This window comes from Centruroides vittatus, unplaced genomic scaffold (assembly GCF_030686945.1).
Source record: "Centruroides vittatus isolate TY-2023 unplaced genomic scaffold, ASM3068694v2 contig_134, whole genome shotgun sequence".
Lineage (NCBI taxonomy): Eukaryota > Metazoa > Arthropoda > Arachnida > Scorpiones > Buthidae > Centruroides > Centruroides vittatus.
In genome coordinates this window covers 1,574,397-1,599,175 of record NW_027120852.1, presented here as the reverse complement: position 1 = coordinate 1,599,175, position 24,779 = coordinate 1,574,397, and the positions used below count along the sequence as shown (strand labels likewise).

The 24,779-nt window shown below is 32.1% G+C and overlaps 2 protein-coding genes across 3 annotated transcripts in view; one reads left to right on the top strand and one right to left on the bottom strand.

The window, feature by feature from the left end:
- The window catches only part of LOC136990728 (serine incorporator 5-like), a 217,367-nt gene that overhangs the window by 112,992 nt on the left and 79,596 nt on the right, over positions 1 to 24,779 (bottom strand). The window lies entirely within an intron of this gene.
- The window catches only part of LOC136990714 (tetratricopeptide repeat protein 37), a 122,108-nt gene that overhangs the window by 24,992 nt on the left and 72,337 nt on the right, over positions 1 to 24,779 (top strand). For both annotated transcript variants that reach the window (XM_067289128.1, XM_067289129.1), the window contains exons 6-10: positions 4,703 to 4,831; positions 4,914 to 5,012; positions 13,411 to 13,522; positions 21,685 to 21,828; positions 23,528 to 23,629. In XM_067289128.1, the coding sequence (XP_067145229.1) occupies positions 4,703 to 4,831; positions 4,914 to 5,012; positions 13,411 to 13,522; positions 21,685 to 21,828; positions 23,528 to 23,629 (586 nt within the window). The remainder of the gene's footprint in view (positions 1 to 4,702; positions 4,832 to 4,913; positions 5,013 to 13,410; positions 13,523 to 21,684; positions 21,829 to 23,527; positions 23,630 to 24,779) is intronic.

The following is a 24,779-nucleotide window of genomic DNA, read 5'->3' as shown; positions in this document are numbered from 1 at the left end:
AAATATAAATAAGCATTTTTTACTCACGAAAAACATCTACCGTATTTTACGGACTATAAGACGCACTTTTTTCTTCAAAAAATTGCCTCCAAAATTCAGGTGCGTCTTATAGTCCGTAAAATATGGTACTATTTAAAGCCAAAAAACCGGATTCTATCAATGTATGCCAAAAATGGCCACTAAGGGTGCCCCAAGCAAGTATTTAAATTAACAATATAAATTATTTTATATTTTTGCAGTATAATAATCAGTATATTGTTATTTTTATTTGTAATTTTGTATTTGCCTTTCGACTTGTGAATAATAAGTCTGATTTAAAGAAGGATTTAACAGCATGTTTTTTAATTCTTGGAACCTAACCCCCCTTTTTGCACTAGTTCTTTGTTTCATGTAACACGGATTCGCATAACACGGCAATTTTTTGGAACATAACTTCCGTGTTATATGGGGGTTTCCCGTACTTGCCTTGATACGTCTTTCGGTCATGCACAGTAGGTTAGGTCAAGAACTAATGTGCTTCCTTTGTAGTTGAAATGGTTTTGGCCTTTTTAAAAGATGGTTTTTGAAGAATTTAAAATAAAATAATAGAATGGGTTTTAAAATTTATAAAATTTAAAATGGTGATTTTTCGAATCGTATAAATTATGAATTTAAAAAAGTATTTTTTGTTATGAATATTTTATGTTTTAAAGATTATGAGACTGCTTAGTAGAAATGTAAGAAAAACTGAGTAATTTTAGTTTTTTTTTAAATTTTAAAAAAAGATTTATAATTGCAATTTAGTCTTCTTAATCAGGCCATTTTCTAGTTTGACATGACCAGTAATCTGACACTAATTGACTCTTGGGTATAAAACCTGGAATAAACTGATCAGAGGTGACATCAAACAAAATTCATTTGATTATTCAACTGTGCAGTTCACTCAATGTCATTCTGTATCATATTCTTTGACAGCAGAAAGTGGGAAGTCCATTTGATGACTCTCAGATACAAGAAGGTTGGTTTTTTTGGAAGATGATTGGGAGATGCTTGTGTGCCTTTAAAAGTTTGTGAGAAAGGAGCATGCACTTTAGGCTACAAACAAGTGTTATACATATTTGTGTTGTAATCTTTGTCTCATTTTGGCAATAGCTTTGCTATGTTGGGAAAGCAACATAGCAAAACTATAGTAGAGCATCGTTTATCTAAAAGCCAGTCAACCGAAAGCTTTCCAGTTGGACCATGTCGTGCCGAATCAAACGTTTTTGATACTAGATTAACTTCTAAAGTATTTTTTTGTTTTTATATTTTTCAATATATTTATTTTGATTGTACAAAATAAAGAAATAATTTTTAATGGTACGATATCCTCGATTATTATTATAAAAATTTTCGTTAGGCTGAAAATCGACGAAAATTCGACACAAAGCGAAACTCAACGGAGAAAAATTTCAACGTCGGATAGGTTAAAATATTTTTTCGTACGTAATTGGTTATCCGAAAAATCAGTTATCCGAACAACCGGTCTCCAATTGATTCGGATAAACGATGCTCTACCGCAGTGATTCTTAACTTTTTTATACTCGCGGCCCACAAAATATTTCATAGTTTTTTTGTGACTCCCATTTTTTTTAATAATAATTTATATTTGTTAAATTATCTATAATAAATTGATTTTTTATTATTGCTTTATTTTTTTATGTAATGAATGTAAATCATAACTTTATTATTTCATTATATATTTAAATAACATTCAACCTTCACAATTAAACATAAAAACTCATTAATTTTTAACAAAAAATAAAATAAGAAACGTGTTGATAAATCGATCCAAATTCGATGCTAAAACTAAACTAAAACACCCACAACTTGTGGTAAAGAATTTGGATATCTTTTGCAAAAATATTTAAATTTTCAAAACCTACTACTAAGCCTACTATTTTTCCTAATTATTTTTAAAATTTCAAGCATTAATAGTTTCTTAGAATTGCTTTGGAATAAAAGAAGAAAATACTGTGGTGTAAGTAGCATATTTGCAATTATTTCTTTTGTACTAACAAAGTTGTATGTGGGAAGAAATAAAAAATAAATAAAAAAAACTAAATAGGAAAACTTTATCTTTCTTATTTAACTTTTCAATACGATATTCGGTTATACATCAATTTTCTTTTTATTATATTCCGAAGGAAATTTTGCATAATTTGGCGGCCCCCGGCAAATTTCTTATGGACCCCCAGGGGGCCACGGCCCCCTGTTAAGAATCACTGCTGTATTGTATTGCTAATATGAAACAGAAAGTGGTTTGGCAGATTCTCACAGATGTAAAAATTTAAATAATTTTATTGATTTTATTGAAATTATAAAAGTTATGTACATATTACAACAGCAAATCTATTCTCTATTGGGTTTCTGTTTTCATTTTTATTTATTTATTAAATTTCTACCAAATAGCAACAGATCGAAGTGGCTGAATCTAACATCAACAAATCATTGTTGCAGATCATTCTCATTTTACAAACAAACTACTAAGCAATACTTTATAGAGGAATATACAAAATGTTTATTGATTTTTTAGAACTATGACACAAGTGATATCACAAGGGGGCAACATTGCCAGATCATTGAAGGAAAACAGTCACTGACTATAAAAATTGCCTCTGACAGCATGTCAAAAGCAATTGCATTGGATGGTATGTGCTGGGCTTTACTGGCACCATTGCCAAATTGTAAGCAAACTTTCCACTAGTTGAAACTCCAGTTTCTACTAAATTTGAACATTTTCCCACTAAATGTGGCATGATATCAAGCTGAATGAGAAGGAGCGTGATACTAAAGATTGTTAAGTTTGTCATCTTCGGATTCTCAAAGAAAAAAGTTAGTGTTTTATAACACACTTACTGTATAAAAATCATCAATTCTGAAATTTCCTACTAAAAATATTCTACCTTCCACTAAATTTTTCAGTTACTTCAATTTCCTACTAAGTTGGCAATACTACCAGTGATAGCTGTGCATTTGGATGAAAAATAGCAGATGATGATTGAATTGATTGACAGCTAATTTGAAAACTCAAAAATACACTAACATATGATTGCTCACCTTTCATATTTCCTTGCTATTCTGTATATGTTTCTGATTAACACGATGTATTAATATCAAGAAAATAAACAAATCCCAGCAGATGCTTTCCAGCCTTCGCGATATGTTGACACTGCCATTGCCACCCTCGTTAGAAGAGCCTTCTTAGTACTGTCAACGCAAGTGCTGGTAAATATTGAACCAACAGTATGTACCACCATTAGTTTGTGGTACGTACTGCTGGTTTCTCATGTGCTAAGTTCATGCATGGGCTTAACATGGTAAGAAAATCTCTATTTCCAAGTACCACGCTCTGTAATAAGAGAGAAGTTTCCATAGTCCGACCATCGTTGCTATACTTCGGACCTCTATTCGTACACATTTGCCATATTTTTAGGCAGCATAACCTTCTCCTGCCCCTATCCCCACTACCGAGTTTACGCAGGCTCGTCTGCAACGATCGGGACAAATTCTTCACCTTTGAGAAATCAGGAGTCTACACTATACTGCTGGATAATCTCGCGACGGGAATGAATACAAAGTACATTGGGGCCACAACAAGAACGCTTGCTAGCTGCATAGCAGAAGACCATGATGATGTAGTCAAAGGAAGGCACACCATAGAACTTGCAAAATAGGTGCTTGAGTAGGGTTACAACCTATTATGGACTCAAGCAACAATGCTCAGATGCTGCAATAATCGAAAACTCATCTTTCTTAACTGAGGTTGCTGTGAGGAGTCTCTTCTCACAGCAACTTCAGAGGCATGCAACACTCCCACTCTCGACCTGCCCAATGTATGGGTCATGTTGTATAAGCGGTTAAACTGTTCTCATCCACTATCACATTGCTAACATGAGTCTGCATCCATGCATGTGCCACTTTGAAGCATGCCCAACTTCAAACACGTTCAAAAATTAATGGCTTGTTCTTAACAGTTTTATCAAAAGTTTTAATTTGAATAATATGCATTCTGTTCGTTCTCAGAATATTTGTTTGATTTTTTTAAAAATCTTTATTTGCCCGACAACGACAATTATAAATTTGTCAAAAGTGCTTGCAATAAAAAGCATTAATAATGCCAAACTCGGTGAACTCTTCATCCTGCTAAACAAATGTTTTCTTTCCAAATGAATTAAACATGAAATTCACCTTACTTCCAATAATTCAATGATGTTTTGGTCCATTATACCTTGGATTACTGAGTATGTATAGTACTTAAACTTGCAAATAATAAATATCAATATTAATAACAGAAAAAAATTTCTAAATTTTGTTTTTAGTTATATTTTGCTTATTAAATCAATTTAGTCGACAATGTTTAGTTTTTTAATGCCTTAAATAATATGTTTTACTATTATTTTTTAAATGAAATAATTGTCATTTTTTACATAGTGACTTTAACATCGACTGAATATTTACTTGCATTTTATTATTTTATGATTTTGTAGTACTAATTGCTGAATGTAATTAATACAAAATGCATAACAATAATAATTTTCAGTGTAGTAATTTTATATTTTTTAGCAAATAAACATTTATGTTTATTCATCAATTTATATAACCTTACACGTGGATGAATTTTAATTATTTGTAGTCATCGTCGATGTTTTGTAAATCTTTTCAAATTTAATATAATTTTTAGTGTCTAGAAATAGTGCAAATACGAATAGAAGCTGCCAATGGAAATGCTTTAGAGAAAAACAATTGTTGGTTTGATACTTTAAAGATCTTAGAAAACCAAACAGAATTATCTCGAGAAGAAAAAATCTTGGTACAAAACAATCTTTTTTAACTTTGATTTTCATTAGAATTTTTGTTTATTAAAATATATTTTTAAAATAAATTATCGATAGTTACGAAGATGTTACAATGAATTAATCCAAAGGGAAAGTGTGGAGAGAAAAGAATTAAATTTGGATGTTTTTAAAAATTATCTCCAGTTTTTGAGAAAGGTAATTTTATTCTTTAATAAATTATTGGTAGTATATAGTGATGATAGTATTGATAATAATAATAATACAATTACGTACATAAAAAAACTGTATAACTTCTTAGAAACATTTAATAAAAACAAATTTAATTTAATAATTTTTTATTTATATAAACTAGGAGATTTGTATATAGATGTTCTCTATTTAATGTGAGGAATACTTTCTGTTAATGATCACATTGTTCAAATTTCTGTTAAATAGCAGAGAAATACTATTTTCACAAAATCCGCTTATTAGTTTTTAATTTTTTATTCATCTCTATTTGTTACACCAAATAATGATATCCTTGTTCAAAAAATAATACAAAGTTTCATTATTAATATATTCAAAATATTTAATAATACTCACAAGTTTCCAGAACATGTTTTTGAATCTTGCCACACCAGGGCATATGTCTTGGCAGTCATTAAGATACTGCTAGTTTTTAGTGTAGGTCTGCAATTTTTAGTTTTTCATTGGGGACATGCTTTATAAAACCAGTTCAAGTAGATATTGTGCAGTGGTTGGCTGCTATAATAGCCAGAGAGTTTTTTAAAAGTGGTTTAAAGCTGTATAAAATACACACGAAAACGCGATGCGTCGAGATTGTTTACGCATTCAACCGTTCCGGTTACATTCATTTTCCTCCTAATGAAAATTTAAGAAGAGAATGGGTATGCATGTATACATGCAGCTAGATAAATAACTTTGCTATCATTAGACACACAAGTCCATACAAAATGATTACTTGCAGATAGGGTTTGTGATGGCTCTACTTTTATCTTAAGGACAAAATGTTTTGTGATGATTAATTAATTAAAATTTCATCTACTGTACCAATTGAAAAATGATTGTAAGAGTCAAGACTCCTATAATTAAGCATTTTTTTTGGTAATCGTAAGCTTTACTTTTAATAAGGCATTCAAATATTCCAAAGGTGGCCATTCTCTTATGTTATTATTTTACGATTTTATAGTACTAATTGGTGAAAGTGACTGTACATCTGAAAATAAATTAGAAAATAAAGTTTGTAGAAGAAACTATACAAAAATCCAAAAACTTTGCATTAGACTTAATTCTATGATATTCTGTGAATATTTTGGAATACGATATGAATTAAATGGCAATATAAATATTTCCTGATAAATAATAACAGCAGAATATTAGTAAAATTATAGAAGCCAATTTTGCCAATTATTTTCTACAGAGAAAAAATATTAAAAAATAAAATTTATGTTTTTTAAATTTTACTTTAAATTTATATCAGTTTTAAGATATTTTCCCAGCATGCTTTTTTCTTTACGTTAGAAAAAATTTAAACTTGTGTAAAAATAATTGAAAACACTCTCTTTATGACTTAAAATATAAAAACCCTTACAATTACTAAAAAAGTGGTCGTTATGAATGAATTTCTATTAGTTATTTCAGAATCAATTATATTTTCAATTGTGTAGTTCTGCAGTATCTTAATGGCAGTGTGATGGTAGGACTACAGTATGGGAAAATGAACCTTCTCTGGAAATTTGTGCAATAGGACAGATAGAGAAACATACATACATTGTAAAAGAAATATGTTCTTTAACAATGCCAAACTTAAGAATAAACGAAACTGGCATTAAAATTGTTTAGATTTTTTTTTAATTACAAACAAGTACTTTTGACATTTTGAAATGTTGAAAGTACTTGTTTGTAATTAAAAAACATTTTTTCAAGTAGAACAATTTTAATGTCAAAAGCCAGTTTGTTTATTCACAACATACGTTGTTTTTCAATATTAAAAATTTTATATTAAAACAATTCTAAAGTATGCAAGTACTTTTGATGGCCTTTCTTATCTGTTGTCTTCTGGCATTGAATTTTGAAAATTGAATGGCACATTACTTCAGAATTGTTTTAATATAAAATTTTTGGCACTGAAAGATAATGTATGTTTCTTTATTTACAACTTCTTTATCTGGATTGCCAAATACATTTAGTTCAACATAGGACAGATATATCATTGCAATAATTTTTCTACAATTGAAAAATTTAAAGTAATTTCTTTATCTGTCTCTGCTTCATTTGTGAAATTTGTTTATAAGGGTTCATTATAACTTTTGCTTTTTACAGTCTTGACTTGTGAAAAATCATCATATTCTAAAATATTCGTGCATTTATTATAGAATAATAATAAATTTTTAAACTAATATTTGACACACTTTTGTGGTTTATTGTCTTCTTGCTTAATTGGTAAAGTGGAATGAAAATGTTTTGGTCGTACTCGGAGCTAGTTGTCTCAAAACAGAAAATGTTCTCGATACTTATGTTGCAGGAAGCAAATTTGATTAGCAGTCGTCATCGGCCACATTGTAGTAAATTTTCATGACGACGAACCCACACACTTCCGACCGACCGAGCGACCAAAATCAACACTGGAACCGATATAATAACAATAACGACATAGGAAATGATAGAAATAGAGTTCGATTCAGATCCCAGTCTCCAGCAGAGGATCAAGATCGCTGGAGTGGCCAAGTGCGAAGTGTCAAAGGTCAATGACCCCGAATTAGACCTAAAAGAAATCCTATAGTTGAGCGGAACCGACGATATACTGATTCCTGCAGAACTTTTCCTCCCCCTTATACCGATTCGACAGGAGAGGAGAGCGACACGAAATGGAAAGGCAGGATCGGATTAACGAGAACCTCTTCCAGACCTAAACCTATCATTTTAGTTTACATTAATAATATTCCTGTGAAGATGCAAGTTGATCTTGAAGCTGAAGGCACGCTTATAACAACTAATCTAGCAAACAACTTGAAGGGTAAAGCGCCTGTTAAATTTGGTATCAAAAGGAAGATGACAGGTTCACAGGGAAATTCCTTTCCGACCGTCGGCATGGCGGTTCCCATCTTTAAATTAAGGGGACACAAGTTCCCCCAGGTTTGCAGAATCATTCGAGCAGAGATCACCTCTCCGTGTGATGGCATAATAGGGCGAGACATTCTCGAAACTGTGCGATTGAATCTCGATTTCCATAATAGCCAGGTGATTCTACCGGATGGAAAGGTCGTTCACTTTTGTTTACCTTCCAAACTCGTAAAACGGAAGATAAAGGGATCCAAGAATCAGGAGAAACGTCCTTCCGAACCAGGGCAAATACGAACGCTCCGAGCGCCTTTCACCAGGGACGCTATAACAAATCGGAAAAAGAAACGACGAAGAAGTACAGCCCATCGGAAGATTAAGCGACCGAAAATACAGCGGAATGACGCTGACATGACCGTCGATCAATCGGAGGTATCACAAGGAAAAGACACATTAAGGATCACGCCACCACCTAGCAAACTACCCGACCCTTGGGATGAAACTATTCTGGCCTCCGTACTCCCTCCACTACAAAAAGAACCGTCGGAACCAGAAAGCGAAAGCGAGTTAGAGTAATCCAAGCTAGAAAGCGAAATGTGTGAAGCGGAAACGACTGAGAAACAAGAAATCATGTCCCCATATGCCCTTCGAAGTCGCGGCCCAGTGGAAGACCCACCGTGGGTTATGCCTAGACGTAGCCGCATACCTCAATTACTTTCTCCCGCCACGAGTCGAGCGTCCTCTCCTTAAACTTTAAGTTGACTATTGAAATTATCGATAACACTATAATCGCATGCTGAGCGTAGAAAAAGGTCGATCGAATTCTAGTAAACAACCCTTCTATATATATATAGTCAATCATAACCTATCTCCCCACCATTGGAGAACCATTACTCCCCAAAAGGAAACGGACGTTGATGCTAATACCCATATTTCCCTATTTTAGGGAGGGAAGAAGTTGAATCGGGAGAAGTGCCGTATCAAAGTGACCATATTCTACTCCCCCGACATCTTGTGAACTCAATCAGCCTTAAATTCAGAAATAGAAGCCATAAAACAAAGAGGGACTAATTCATTTATTACGATACAGTTATTACGATATCTTCAAAATGGGGCCTAAACCATAATATATATCCGCCAACTCCCGGAAGGTTACGCGATGTTCGAACCTATACATCCGGTTTCGCTATTTAAATATTATCCAGGGTAATCAAACGCGGTAGCCCTAACTGCCAATTTAAGCATCTTTGCAAGTAGAGACTAAACATCCGAGGATCACGCTATCTAGGGATAGCCAATCCTATATGCTATGGCAACGTCACGACTTAACTACGTGTAAGACCACGTACTTCTCTATGTGCTCATTAGACTGCCCCATACAACGAGAGCCGCAGAAAAACTGAATATTCACTATTTAGTAGCAAGGAAACCAAGGTCAAAGCCAAAGCAAAATTTTGCGATAATTCTTAATCTCATTGAGGGTTCCTCCATAACACCACTAACCCAAACCATTATCCATATATGTATATTTTTAGCACTTCTCGTATTCTTAGTTTATATCTTCTAATTAACAATATTAAAGTTTCGTATATTCATAGGAATATCGGAAATTGTATTCGATTATTAATTTTTACCTTTAGAAGTTTTGAATATTAGCGTTTAGAGAAATGTTTATATTTTGTTATCTAAATAATTAGCTATCATTCTCTGAGAGAGAGTAATATCCCGATCTACATATGTGTTTACATACCTCTATTCTCTATGCCAATGAACTTTAATCCAATTACTTTCTATGTTAATACGTTTTTGAATATCAAGACAGTAACTTTTTCCAATCCCGCCGGAAGAATATAGCCTCCCACGACGCTATCACAGCTCAATCGTAGATTGAAATTCCGACGTTTGCCTCAATGCATTCAACAAGAATAATACCTGCATCTTACTTCGCATCGCCGGACCTTACGAACTTCCATGAAACCCATTCGCCGAGCACCGAAGTAATCTGCGACCATCAAAAATCCAACCGAGTAACCTCGTCCAACGGACCAACTTCTTATCAAGAACAAAGGAAATCTAACAACCACATGTTTCCTCAAATTACGAACTTCCACTCTCCCACCCAACCCGACCAACCAATCAGCTGATTGACAACCGATCAACAAGTTAGATCGAACATACTGTAACCAGTCCACCTAGCCATTGAATTTATCGTATTGTTTTAATATTGTTTCTTAATAGATACAATTGTAACGCGTTAATCGATACAATCTTAATACGCTGCAATCTTATTACGATGTTCAATTTAATTCTATCAAGTCAATCTATACAATTGTAACGCATCTCAAATAACCTAGCTATATTTATTTATAGTAGTATGTCTTGACAAATGAGAGAGAGTAACCCTCCCTGTACACCCCGATATAAAAATTAAAATCAAACTAGTCCCGTTTAGGACCAAGTTCGATTTAGAAAGGCCGATGCAATGTGAGGACCGACATAAGCCGGTCCGATTTTAAATTTTCATTATTTCAAATCCCCTCGGGAGATAACAATCGAGATTCGCGATAACAATCAAGCTTCGAAGGATGTACAGTCTTCCGCCGTCAAACCCGCTTCCCTCCTTCTCCGGATCCCACCTGAGTCAGGGAACTCAAGTCACCACCCTCCATCGCAATTGGTGATCGTTACGGAAGGGACCGGGGGTATATAAAGGGGGAAGTTATCTAAGAAAGGGGGCTGAGGTCCGAGGAAGGGGAACGACCCGTTGACCTGAGTCCTGTACGAAGGCCATTCCAAGACGCCGGAGCCTCCGCCTACAAGCCGATCCTGCCGCCCACCGCCAGGAAAGACGCCCGAAGAACCTTCAGCCCAAGCCGAAGAACATTCTCGATCATAAGCGATAACCGAGAGGTATGAATCCCCTAACAATTGTGAGCTCTCTCTCTCCCGCGATTAGGGACGGAATGCGTCGCTTCGATGTAATCGATTCTCTATTCTAATAAATCTTATCTGTGTTGTCCTGCTACTACGAATATCGCCTTGAACTTATCGACGAACCCACACACTTCCTCCACTCGACCTGACAATTAATTACCCAATCCCGACGAGTCGGGATATCAAAAAATTTTAGCCATTCTTGACAGTGGGGTGGGTCTCACTGACCTGAACGCCGACCAAAAGGGGGTACGACTCCGTCCTACCTCTCGGCGTACCCACAAAATACATTTGTACCAAATCAAGGATGTCTGTATTTATAATTTTTATTTTTTTATTTTATTTTATTTATTTAAGCATTCTGGTACAGAGACCTTGATGCGGGGATAGTACAAAACATAAGTAAACATAATCTTACAAGATAATATAAACATGTTCCACAAATATATTCAACAATTGTAATAACATAATTACAAAATTCATAAATTATTAATATAATTCTAAACTAAATACAATCAGAAAACAAAACATAAAGAACTACGTGGGAGAACTATCCAAAACAAATTAACAACCGACTAGGCTAAAACTTACCTAGAAAAAAGGAAAAACAACAGTTTAAACAACTTGTTCAAAAGAAAATCAGATAGTCTCCCAAGCAGTCCAAGCAACCACAGATTAAATAGTAGGCAAACCATGCCCCAAAATGTAATTTACATAAAATAACCACTACTTTCAGTTTAAGCCTAAAAACAGTAAAAAGAAAATAAACATCAAATGTACCATAAACATTATAAAAAAGAACAATTTAACAATTTAACCTTCTTTTTAAAAATAAAATTCTTTATAAAAATAAAATAAAAATAAAAAAACCTTGTAAAATAAATCAAAATTAGAAATAACTTTTTTAAACTGATTAAATGAAAAACAGGGAACCCCAAAAGTCTCCTCGCGTAATTTTGACAAAAAACTACAAACAGCTATAATATGAAACGCGTCCAATGGCAAGTCAGCTGTACCACATATGCAAATATCCCTTCTGTAATTACATAAAAAACTGAATGAATTACATCTTACTTGCATTAATACGACCATAACATTAAAAGAAAAATAACTATTATAAATAGAACAATCAAAAAAAGGTTTATTCAAACTCTTATACCACTCACAATAGGAACTTAAAAATATAACATGATTCAACTTTAAAATATAATTATCAAAATTATTTAACTTTAATAAATAAACACTGTTAACATCTTGTAACAAATTATCAAAATCGATTCCGTTCTTTGAACAATTAGCCAACCAATACTTTGACCAAGGTAACTCAACTCGTTTCAGGACAGAATGCAAACAAGTCTTACTAAGGCATTCTTCGTTTAAACTCAATGTTCTAAAAATTCAATTAACACATTTGTTCAAGATTAAGCAAGATAAAGGAATCAATGAACACTCCATAGACACTAGATAACCAGGAGTACACCTTGGAAACCCGTACATTCTCTTAACAAAAGTAACTAATACCGTATCCAAGCTCTCCACCTGAAACCCCCACACCTCGGAAGCATAAAGAAGAGATGAGCCCACTACGGCATTAAATAACCTTAACCGATCCTTCAAATTACAGAACACAGCAGACTGACACATATGAATAACTTTGTCCATTTTTATCTCTCCATTAACTTTACAAGACCTCACATGAGTATTAAAATAACCATTACTTTTAAAAATTGCACCTAAATACTTATATTGTGAGACAACCGAAATTGGAACACCTCGGAACCACCATTTGTCAGCCTTAGAAGTCTTACCACCATTTCGAAAGACCACAATTTTAGAGTTTGCAATATTCAATTGTAGACTATTATCCTTTAAATATTTATCCAGAAGGCCAATCGACCTCTGTAACGACCGTGGAGAATCCGCCACGACGACCACGTCATCCGAGTACGCTAATATCTTAACAGAAACACCACCAACAACTATACCGTCTCTGCCGAGATCCTTAATACAAGTCAATAAATCATTTAAAAATAAAGTAAAAAGAATAGGACTTAGAATGCAACCCTGTCTAAGACCCTTATCAGAAAAGAAAGGCTGAGAACAGCAATTCCTCCATTTATTTCTAACATTCAAACCACTATATAACTCTGCTAATAAAGATACAAACTTAAAACTTAAACCAAACTTTAATAATTTCCTCCATAATAAATTTCTATCAACAGAATCAAATGCTGATGCTAAATCTATAAAAAAAGCATAAACCTTACACCCTTTCTTACTCAATGTCTTAGAGATAACAGTATACAGAATAAAAATATTGTCAACAGTCGAGTAATCTGCACGAAAACCAGCCCGACACACTGACGGAAAATCTCTCATACTAAACCAACTTATTAACCTATAATACAAAATTCTACAAAAAATCTTAGAGTCACAACTGTATTTATAATTAAATGCCTAGCTATCAAGATTAATGTTCTTAATTAAAAAATTAATAGTATTTTGTTAGCAAATTCTTATCTATTTGAGATTTTGTGAAATAAAGTACTTTGTGTTAATAAAGTTAAATTTTGAAATTAATGTATTTTTTAATTTACAGGAAAATGAATATGACAAAATAGTTTCAGTTTTAAAAACATATATGAAAAATTATTCTGAATCAGATCAAGTATTAGAACATTATTGTGTTATAGCAGTAGAAATGTTTATAGGTAAGTTTTTAAGTGTATAATATTAAAGATCCATGTTCTTTAATTTAAAATTACATTTAAGTTTAAAATAAAAAAATATTTAAGCAAATTTAATTTTTAAGCTTGTATGTTTTTTGGTTGAATTTATTTCCAAATTTTGACTTAGCTAATACAGACGTTTGTCATATTTGTTTGGCTTTGGTGTTTCCAAGTTACTTTTGAAGCAAATTTAAATATATCTTTTAGAGAAGGAAGATATGCCAATATTTATTTTATGAAATGCATCATATAATTTACTTTATGACATTGTTTATTTTCAACTAAATTCAAACAACACTTTAATGCTGGGGTAGTTAAATCACTTTACTAAACATTTTTCAGCTCTACTGATGAGCCCTCATCAGATGGTGTTTGAATTCGGAATAACTTGACATCAGACATTTCTTCAAAAATTTTGAAAATGGAATTAATATCAAGAAAAAGAACAAGAATATAGTTAACAAATTTTTACAATAAATTAAAAATTCCCAATTATTATAATAACAATAAATTATCCCAAAAATATTTTTTATACAGTAACATAACTAGGTAATATTTAAGATTGCCAACAAAGTATTGATGCGCATACTACAAGGTGTTTTTAACTCGTCCCAAGTCTTTTTGTAATCGCGTATCTCCGTGCCGTTGAAAATTGCTCTGTGCCCCTGGTGTTAATGCATTCATTTAAGTTTGTGTTTAAAAATTTCAATTTTTTCTTTATTCAGGCTGTAGTTGATGAGTGCACTTCATTAATGATTTTTAGATTCCTCCTAAATTACCCAAGTTCCTTGTACGTTGCAATTGCTGCCAACGCCTTGTTTTCTTTTCTTTTCCTTACGTCATATTGATGTTCTTTAACTCTGGTTTTTAATTCCTCCTAGTTACCCCAACAAAAGCCATTTTTAGGATAAGCTCTTCATTAACTATCAAGATCCCGTATTCCCCTGCTTTAGTTTCTTCTGGGAGTGGATTCTTGTCATTTCTCGGTATTCGATATAAATTAGGAGCCCATGTAGTTTCTTTTGTTTGGAAAGCTCCTTCATTATATGCCTGATCTCCTTTTGGTATGCAAACTTTGTACTAATTATCTCATTCGTTTTCTTTTTAGTGATACTGATCTTCTTACACAATTAATAGACCCATAAACCATTTGTTAGAATATCCCAATTGGGAATTTTAATTTATTGTAAAAATTTGTTAGAAATTCATTAACTATATTCTTGTTTTCTTCATGATGTTAATTCCATTAAAACATTTTTGAAGTAATGTTTGATGTTAAGTTGTTCTGAATTCAAACACTATTTGCTTGATGAGGGCTCATCAGTAGAACTGAAAAATGTTTAGTAAAGTGATTTAACTACCTCAGCGTTAAGGTGTTATTTTTATTTAGTTGAAAATAGGAGTTGGGTTATAGTGGATTGCTGTTTATTTTATAAAATGCTGCAAAAATATATTATTTAGTTAATTTCAGGAAAATTTCTTATACAAAAATAAAATATTTCTTTAGCAAAGATTTTTTATAAGAATTGGTAAAGAAATTTATAGTTTTTTCACACAAAATGACATTTTATGTTTCTTATATCTTTAAAAATTAAAATAGTACACCTATGGAGCAATATAATAAAATTTTTCAAAAAATAAAAGAGATAACAATAGTTCATTACTGATTTATAATTATTTCTTTCTACAAATAATGTAATAATGCATAATTTCAAATAAAATAATAATTTGTTGTTGTTTTTATTAAAACAGTATATACAGTGATTGTGGAAAGTTTCAAGAACTGAATTTCAAGTTAATAAAAATAACATTATTATATTCTACTATAATTAAATGTCACCACACCACAATAGAAACCTTAAAATAGAAAGAGTTTGGCTGAGACAAACAAGTTTCGAACAGTGTCCATGACTTCACTGTCCAATTGGAAACGTCGACCCCGCAATGCTTTTTTTAGGGGACCAAAGATGTGAAAGTCACATGGTGAAAGGTCGGAGCTGTATGGTGGGTGTTCCAACACACTCCACCCAGTGGAGTATCGTGGGTGTCAGACGCCTGGGGCGGAGGAAAATTTCGACTCCCCTTAAATAAAATACGAGGAATCCCTACAAGTCAGTACAGACGGTGTTGTCAGTCGCTACAGTGAGCAAGATGTCATTATTATACATTCATTTAAAGAAAGGGGGTTCCCCAGTTTTGTCACAGAATAAGTAATGAAAAATTCTGTGCTCATTTCGATCGGTCTGAATCGTAGGTGCGACAGAAAATATGAAATGAAATGGTTCAAATTTTTACAAGATATTATTATTTATTGTGAAAAAATGCCACCCGGGGCGGGCTGCCCCTGCCGCCCCCACTACGCTACGCCACTGACTCCACCGAAACTTCGCAAGCATGCTCAGTGTGCGAGTGGCCATATGTGGCCAAGCATTGTCGTGGAGCAAAAGCACTCCAGAGGACAACATTCCTGGGTGTTTGGCTTTGATTTCTGCACGCAAATGTTCCAAGGTATTGCAGGGACGTTTGCATGCATATTGCTGAATGCAAATGTTCCAGGGTACCACGTTGCTCTTCTTTAGTCGCAAACATGATGCAGACTGATTGCCTGCCGGATGACACTCCTGGCCAACCACCAGCTCATACCACATGGTTGCGTGCGCTTACCAAGGGTGAGTCCATTCCTAAATAGGGTTTCTCCTCTTTCACCTCTCGCTCTACATCTACACACATTTTTGTTATACTCACATACACATACACCAAATTATGATCACTGTTCTGTTTTCATTTGATCCACCCTAATATTTTTAGTTGTCCATATTCATCTGTTTTTTTTTCTTTTGTACTTTAGTCATTGCATATTTTTTCGTTTGTGGTATTATTTAAAAGTCCAGCATTCTTTCATTTTGAATGATTTGTTCTAGAATCATATTTAAATAATATTTGCTAGAAATATGTTTATATTCCATTCATTTCAAACAAAAACAGTCGTTTGGTCACCATTTTATCCTGTAGAAGGTCAATAAAAAATGATCAAAAGCATTTAAAAATTAAAAATACTACTGCATTTTAAGGTTTCTATTATAGTATGGTTATTTAATGCAAGTGCAGTATCCAAAGAATTATATGTAATTAGTCATTTACATAACTTAAAACAAATTCATTTATTTAAAAAATATTACATTTTTTCACATGTTTCACTATTAAATTAATTATATTCAATAGAGGTATAACTTATTATAACATAAATTAATTAAATAATTTAAATAATAATTTTAGAATTACTGGAAGAAAAGAATCAGTCCGAAGCGGGACTTGAACCTGCAACTCCTGCTTACCATGCAGATGCATTGCCAATTATGCTACCTGGACCTTCAGTCCGATCTCCTCTTCCAGCATATATAAGCTAACAATATAACCATTGACAGTTATTACAATGCCGGCTGGGGATGAATTCAGCACCCACGACGTGCAACTCCCAAGGCACTCAACCGGCCATCGCAAACTCCGGCAAGGTGTATATAAATAATCAAACATCCTTACTACACCCAATACACTTAAAGCTATACATCAACCAAAGATGAATATTATCGGGCTGGAAACGGCTATAACACTAATAATTTAATAGACAATTTGGCATTAGAGTTAGGCTTTAAGTGCCATCTCTTGATAAATTTAATAATTAATAAATTAAATAAATGAATAAACCTACTACTCATAGAAAGAAATTCTCAATAATTCTTTATTACTCACAAAATACTTTGTTTCGTTTTGTACAAAGAAAGAGTTTGTTCTTTAAATAGTCAACAACACTTAAATGCTTATAATATGCAATCTTCTCATGATCTGTAACATATTTTTTATTTTATATGTAATTTTGTTTTACATTATTGTTTTTTTCCTGTACGGTTGTTTGTTATATGTATATTTTTTCTTTTATTGAATTTAAGGGTCTCTTTTTATTATTATTTTTTAATTTGGGGAGGAAATCAACTGTCCAGTGGCACTTCCTATTCTGTATGTAAAATAAATAATGGCAGATTATAAGTCTTTATATTCTCATTATGTCAGGAAGTGATTTATATCAATAACTGTACAATACTTGGCTAAGAATCTAAAAAAGAAATAGGGAATGGAACAATTTAGTACCAGAATATTTGAGACTAGCAGATAAGCCCAACATTGCTTGGGCAAAAAGTAACGATAGCAAAGATTAAGATTATTACATTATAGCCAATCTTACCCGTTTTCACAGAATGCAAGAATTAGATCCCTCTGTTTCCAGACTAATTAGAGAATTTTTAGATGGGTCTAAAAATATGTTCAATTTCCCACAAAAATGCAAAAAAACCACATCTGCACCTGTAAATCTTGCATGTCACTTTCTCTTAACACTTCCATTGTTAAGGAATATACTTTTTTCATCCCCACGTGGTACTCTACAAAATGTGGTACCCTATTAAATGCGGTCAAAAACACAAATAAAAAACACATCTAAAATAGTACAGTAGAAGCCGAGTTCTTCAGGGTAAGCCTTAATCCTCTCCCTCTCTTCTGTGGGAAGGAATTTCGAAAAATCCCTTCTTAGTGTACATTCTTGTGACGTATCCTAACTGCGTACCAAATTTTAACTTTCAACTCCTAACCATTTGGGCTCTGCACTTATTATTATTATCATCATCATCAACTCATCTCAATTATATATATAGATTGGCAATTCACAAATCATAGATTTTTTTTTTTTTGGGGAAAGTATTTCAAACAAAGAAGAGTTCAGTTCCAATAGGCTTATCTATAGTGGGAGATTTAACAAAATTTACCAAACAACCTATAATCAAAGAATTTCAAGAATACATAAAGGCATTTGATGATACACTCACCATGTGAGTGTATCATCAAATTAAATGTCTTTGTCAAGTATAGCCTGCCATGCCATTGAAGATACATCTCCTCCTTAAAATTAACACATGTGGTTCTGCTGCAGGCTTTAAAGATTTCGATGGCCTCTAACCATTTGAGGTGTTTCCACGTGTGGGGTGGTAAGGATAATTCTGGCTCCGGAGAAGTCCGCTATAATATCTGGGTCTGTCACTTAAGTGGAGAGAGCAGTCATACTCCTTGCATGCGCAAACTGTATTTGAAATCCGTACCATTTGATTTATTTTCGAACATCAACTTCCAGCCTAGTTGAAATAAGAATTGACCTGAAGTGCCCAGAAGGGTAACGAAAACGTTCGTCACTTAAACGTTATTCACACCAGGTAATTGGTTCGTGAGTCGTAAGATTTAGGAAATCATTTAGAATGTTAAAACATTCATATTGGTGAATTAGATCTAGAGAGAGAGTTTTTTTGATAAGAACTGTTTGTTTAAATGGTTAGGTTAGTTTGTGAAGAATGAGAACTATTTATGTAATGTGTTTTTACAAATTAATAATAATTAAATAAATATATTATATTTGGTCTCTTTTTCATTTATTCTTGCTTTTGTAGTCTAGTCTGAAGATGGTGAACCTTCCAAAAGATCTAAATCAATAGAAATGATCAGTTGTTCTTAGAATTGAGCCATTTTTTAGTTTATTAATTCATTAGTTTGTTCTGAAGACAGCTGTTCTAGTTAGCAACTTCCTATGGTTAAAATCAAAATAAATAAATAGAGATGCTTACTGACTAAATGAAAAATCAGAAATAAAATGTTAAGATAATTGAATTTTAAAATTACTTTAAAAATCAATTCTTTAAATATTTCTTCAAAAAGATTGATGAGACTTTATAGGCTAAATCCGAAGAAAAAAAAGGTAACACCAGCTGAGAAAAAACAAATACTCAACTATAATGACATCAGAAAACTACAACTTAAAATAAGTCTAAATACACACAAAGCAGGGGATATATTCAGACCATTAGAAGATTTTAAACACACAGTATTATCTAATTTAGAACTGTTTACAAAGAAGAAAACTTAAAATAATCCCATATTCAGACTACTCAATAAAAAACACTGACGAATTAATAAGAAAACTTATGGGTGTAAAAATGAAACCAACATATAGGCTACTAAGTTTGGATATAATTTCTATGTACCCATCAATAAAATGGGAATTAATTGAAAAAAGCTACACAATCTAGACATACATAGCTGGCTACTAGAATTAATAAAATACAGTTTTAAAAATAATTACTTCCATATAAATGAAAAAATATATAGACAGAAAAATGGTATTAGTATGGGAATAACAATTGGACCAAAACTTGCAGAAATATGCATGAAAGAAATAGATACAAAATTAGCAAACCTAAATGGAATAGTGTTTACGTTTAGTAAAATAGTATTTAGATATGTGGATGATATCATAATAATATACAACAAAGAAATAATTAATGAAAATATAATATACAACTATGCGAACGCACTAAGCAATACTCTAAAGTTTGAAAGTGAAATAGAAAATAAAAATGAAATTAATTATCCAGACATAACTTTAAACTGGGGAAAAAAACACTATCAATATAAAACCTTACAAAAAAAGCAGCAATGTAGATAAACTCCTTAATTGTAAATCATATAGTCCTATAACAATAAAAAGAAATAATTTTGTAACGGCACTATCAAAGATATGGAACGGAACATCTAAGGCCGAAGACAGAGAAAAAAATGAATTAATAAATACTTTTATCTTGAACAATTACCCAAACAGATTACTAAAAAAATAGCTCTATAAATAAACTACAATTATAAAAAAACAGATTCAATGTTAAAAATAAGAATGAGAATATTACATATACGTCATTTCCCTACATTAAAGGAACATTTGAAAAATATAGAAAAGCTTTCAGAAAACATGGTGTTATACTAGCAGCCAAACTAAAAAATAAAATTAAAAACATCAATGGCAATAAAATTAAAAATAACAAACTACTAAACGAAGCAGGAGTGGTATATGAGATAAAATGTACATGTAAAAAACTAGCAATATACATTGGAGAAACAGGAAGGTAACTCAGAACCAGAATAAAAGAACACGAAGCAGCAATTAGATGTAAATATAACCAATCACCATGGATAAATCACTGCAGCAGGTTTGGATGCATAATCAATGAAAAAAGTGTAAAAATAATCCACAGAGAAAAAGACAGTTATATACATAAATTCAAAGAACACTTTGCAATTGTTAATAAAAACAAAACCATAAACTTAAATAATGGCATGGAGAATGACAATGTATGGGAGGGGCTAAAGAGCAAGCAAACAGATAGAAAGACAGAAATGCCTTAGGGGATACGACATCAACACCACGTAGCTGTATGTCTAAACATAAAACAGGTTAGTTCACTATTGTGTAAATACAGTAGAGAGTCGCTTATCTGAACGCTTTCCAGTCGAACTGCGTCGTGCCGAATTGAACTTTTTTGATACTAGATTAACTTCTAAAGTATAATTTTTATGTTTTTATATTTTTCAATATATTAATTTGTTTGTACAAAATAAAGAAATAAGTTTTAATGATACGATAGCCTCGATTATTATAATAAAAATTTTCATTAGGCTTAAAATCGACGAAAATTCGACACAAAGTGACACGCAATGGAGAAAAATTTCAACATCGGACAGGTTAATATATTTTTTCGTACATAATCGGTTATCCGAAAAATCAACTATCCGAACAACCCAGTCCCCAATTGATTCGGATAACGACTCTCTACTGTATATCCAAATAATGGAAGTTGTAATAATAGTTGTAATTTGTAAAGTTGTAATTTTACTGTAATAATTGTATTTATACCAATTTGTAGAAATGTAACACCTGATGAGGGGTGCACTTACACAAAAAAATCTTGCACCCGAAATCCATAGTGAATAAAGAATAACGAAGATAACACTCGGAAGTTTTTGTCTCTGACGAAATGTGGTCCAAACAAAAAAACATTGGTTAGCCTCTTCGGATTTAACTTACGAAGTCTCATCAATTTTTTTGAAGAAATATTTAAAGAATTGATTTTTAAAGCAATATAAAGAAAACCACACCATTGATATAATACATATCTATTCTTATGGTTTAAAATTACTGTTTATATCATTTTGTTTTTTGTTCTTTAAATTGTCTGATTAAGTTGTATTTTCTCGTTCTTGTTATTTACTAAATTTAGAAAAAGAAATTATAATGGAAGAAACTTTTGAAGTTGCTAATTCTTTACGTCTGAAGACTGCATCACCCATTGCTTTTTTGGCATTGGGAATAGTAGCTGATTTAAAGAGAGAGTATTCAGATGCTATTGATTTATATAAATCATGTAAGTAATAATAATAATTTTAAAATTTTCTTTTCTTTCAGTGAATGTTTTTTTAAATTTAATCGTGCAGTAAAGATAAAATTTTAATAGTAATACATGGAAATAATTATTGATACTTGAGAGTTATCCAATTACAAATCATTTTAATTGCAAAATGTAATTAGTTAATGTATTGTTTGGCTAATTTATAAATAATTGGAAGAGAATATGAAAGTATGCTGCTAAATAGTAAAATATAATTTGTTAGAGTTTAGTAAATTTCTTAATTTTGAAATTATAAATTTGTTGCATTTATATATAGTGGTACCTTGTAATTTGAACAGTGCTAATTTCAAATATTCCAGTGTTTGAGTGCTAAATTCAAGAGAAATTCAGTCTAGAGTTTAGATGATGTTCCTACATTTAAACTGCACATACAATGAAAAAATGTGCTTGTTGCATAAACATCATCTGTTGCGTGTCGAAGTTGTCTCCTGCTCTCACTGTGAAAGCATCTCTTACATTACACTCATGTGTTTTCAAGGCTTTTTTTGCTTTATTTTTAGTGTGTTTAGTTTTATATATACAGGTAGTTCTCATACAACACAACATTTCTACAACACAGTTTGAGAATTGCAAACATCCCCATACAAAATATCACAATTTTTTACTTGAAAAAAAAAATATATATATATGTTATGGACAAAGTGATTAATACGGGCATTATGAATAATGACCAACAAAATTGGGCATTGTAATAAATTTCAATAATTTATCAAATTGACCGGTCATTATGAATACTGCTATCACCTAGTCGGGCAAAGTGATAATAATAATTTGAGGAATGATCATACGACATATGCTAGCCAGTCGGCACTCAGTTGCGCGTGCGTATTGCGTTTAGTATCGAATTAGGCGACAGTCGCAACTGTTTGTGCTCTCGACAGATTCCTCCCGGAGGGGATCTGCCGGCAGGCCGTCGGTTGTTTAACGTCACTAGTTATTTATTCACGGTAGTTCGTGATCACATGTATCAATATCTAGTAATGTTAAACAATCGGCAGCTTGCTGGCGGCTCCCCTCCGGGAGAAATCTGTCAAGAGCACAAACAGTATACTTTTGCTAACTTTTAGAACCTAAAGCTCTATGTTTCATACCAGTCTTTTGTTTTGTACAGAATGGATTTGCATAACACAGCACTTTTCTGGAACCTAACTACCATGTTATATGGGGGATACCTGTATGTATAAAACTATCATTGTTATATACAGGATGATTCTAAATATATGTGAAAAATTTCAGGGACTGATTCTTCAAATAATTTCAATTATAAAAGTCTGTATGAACATATGTTCAAGACAGCTTAGTTGTAAGAACTGTTGACAATGACCATTGCCAACTGTAACACAGGATCCTATCCTCCTTCACATTGATTGCTGTTTGTTTACAAATACCAAAGGTGTGTTGAATTATTTCACAGGATACAACAATGCAATTCTGTAATTTGTCAACATTTTTAGTGGTTATTTTTTAGGGTCCAGGAACAGATTAATTCACTTTCCATTATTTCTGATGGGAAAAACTGATTTGGACCTCAAACGATTTGGAGTTTGAATGGCCTCCCAAAACAAATTAAATTCAAAGTACAAGGCACCACCATCCTGGATATATTGATAAAAATATTCATTACTATTCATTTTATCAAATTTAAAATTTGTAGGTTTGAGTGCAAATGAAAAATGCATAAGTGGATACTTTTTATTAACTAGAACATTTTTAAAGATTTACAAATATTCTGAAGCTAAATCAGCTGCTTTGACAGGTATAAAGTTTTATTATTATTATTGTATTTATGTATTTGAGAATACAGTGGCGTAGCGAACATAACTGGCGCCTGGGGCACGACACTTTATTGGAGCCTTCCTCCCCCCCAGAAACATATATATATATACACATATAGTTTGTCTTGGAGACCATTTGGGCGTCCCTCTGCGAGTGGCGCCCGGTACATGATACACTCCCTTGCACCTCCCTCGCTACGCCACTGTGAGAATATGCTTATTTTGTTTATATATTTTAAGTTAAGTGCTTCAAAAATACAGTTTTATTAAATTTCAAACATATTTTTACTGGATTATTTGGCAAAAATATATGTGATATATATATATATATATATATATATCACATATATATATCACATATATATATATAATATATATATATATATATATATAATTAAAATTATAATGATAATATATATATATATATATATATGCACTTAGGATTAATAATGTTGGGTTTTAAAATATTTTTATATACACAGTAGAACGTCGTTTATTCGAATCGGTTGGGGACTGGGGTTGTTCGGATAACGTATTTTTCGGATAACCGATTATGTACAAAAAAATATATTAACTTATCCCACGTTGAAACTTTTCTCCATTGCGTGTCGCTTTGCGTCGAATTTTCGGCGATTTTAAGCCTAACGAAAATTTCATAACAACAATCATCGCTATTGTATTGTTAAAAATTATTTTTTTATTTTGTACAAATAAAATAAATAAATTGAAAAATATAAAAACAAAAAAAATTATACTTTAGAAGTTAATCTAGTATCAACAATGTTTGATTTGGCACGACACAGTCCGACTGGAAAGCTTTCGGTCGATCGGCATTTGGGATAAACGACGCTCTACTGTATATATAAAAATATTTTAAAACCCAACATTATTAATGCTAAGTGATTGCTGTAACAAATTACTTAAACTTTAATTATTAATTGTAGCCTAAAAGTAGCTCGATGCATTACGGCAATCATTTGGCATATATGTGAATAACGCATTTGGACATTTTCATTTATTTCTAAAAAACTTTACATGCAAGAATTCTTTCAAGTCATTTTTAAAGTTATAAGATAGTTACAAAATCTATGTAATATTTCTCGTACCAATGAGGAATATATCACACTATTA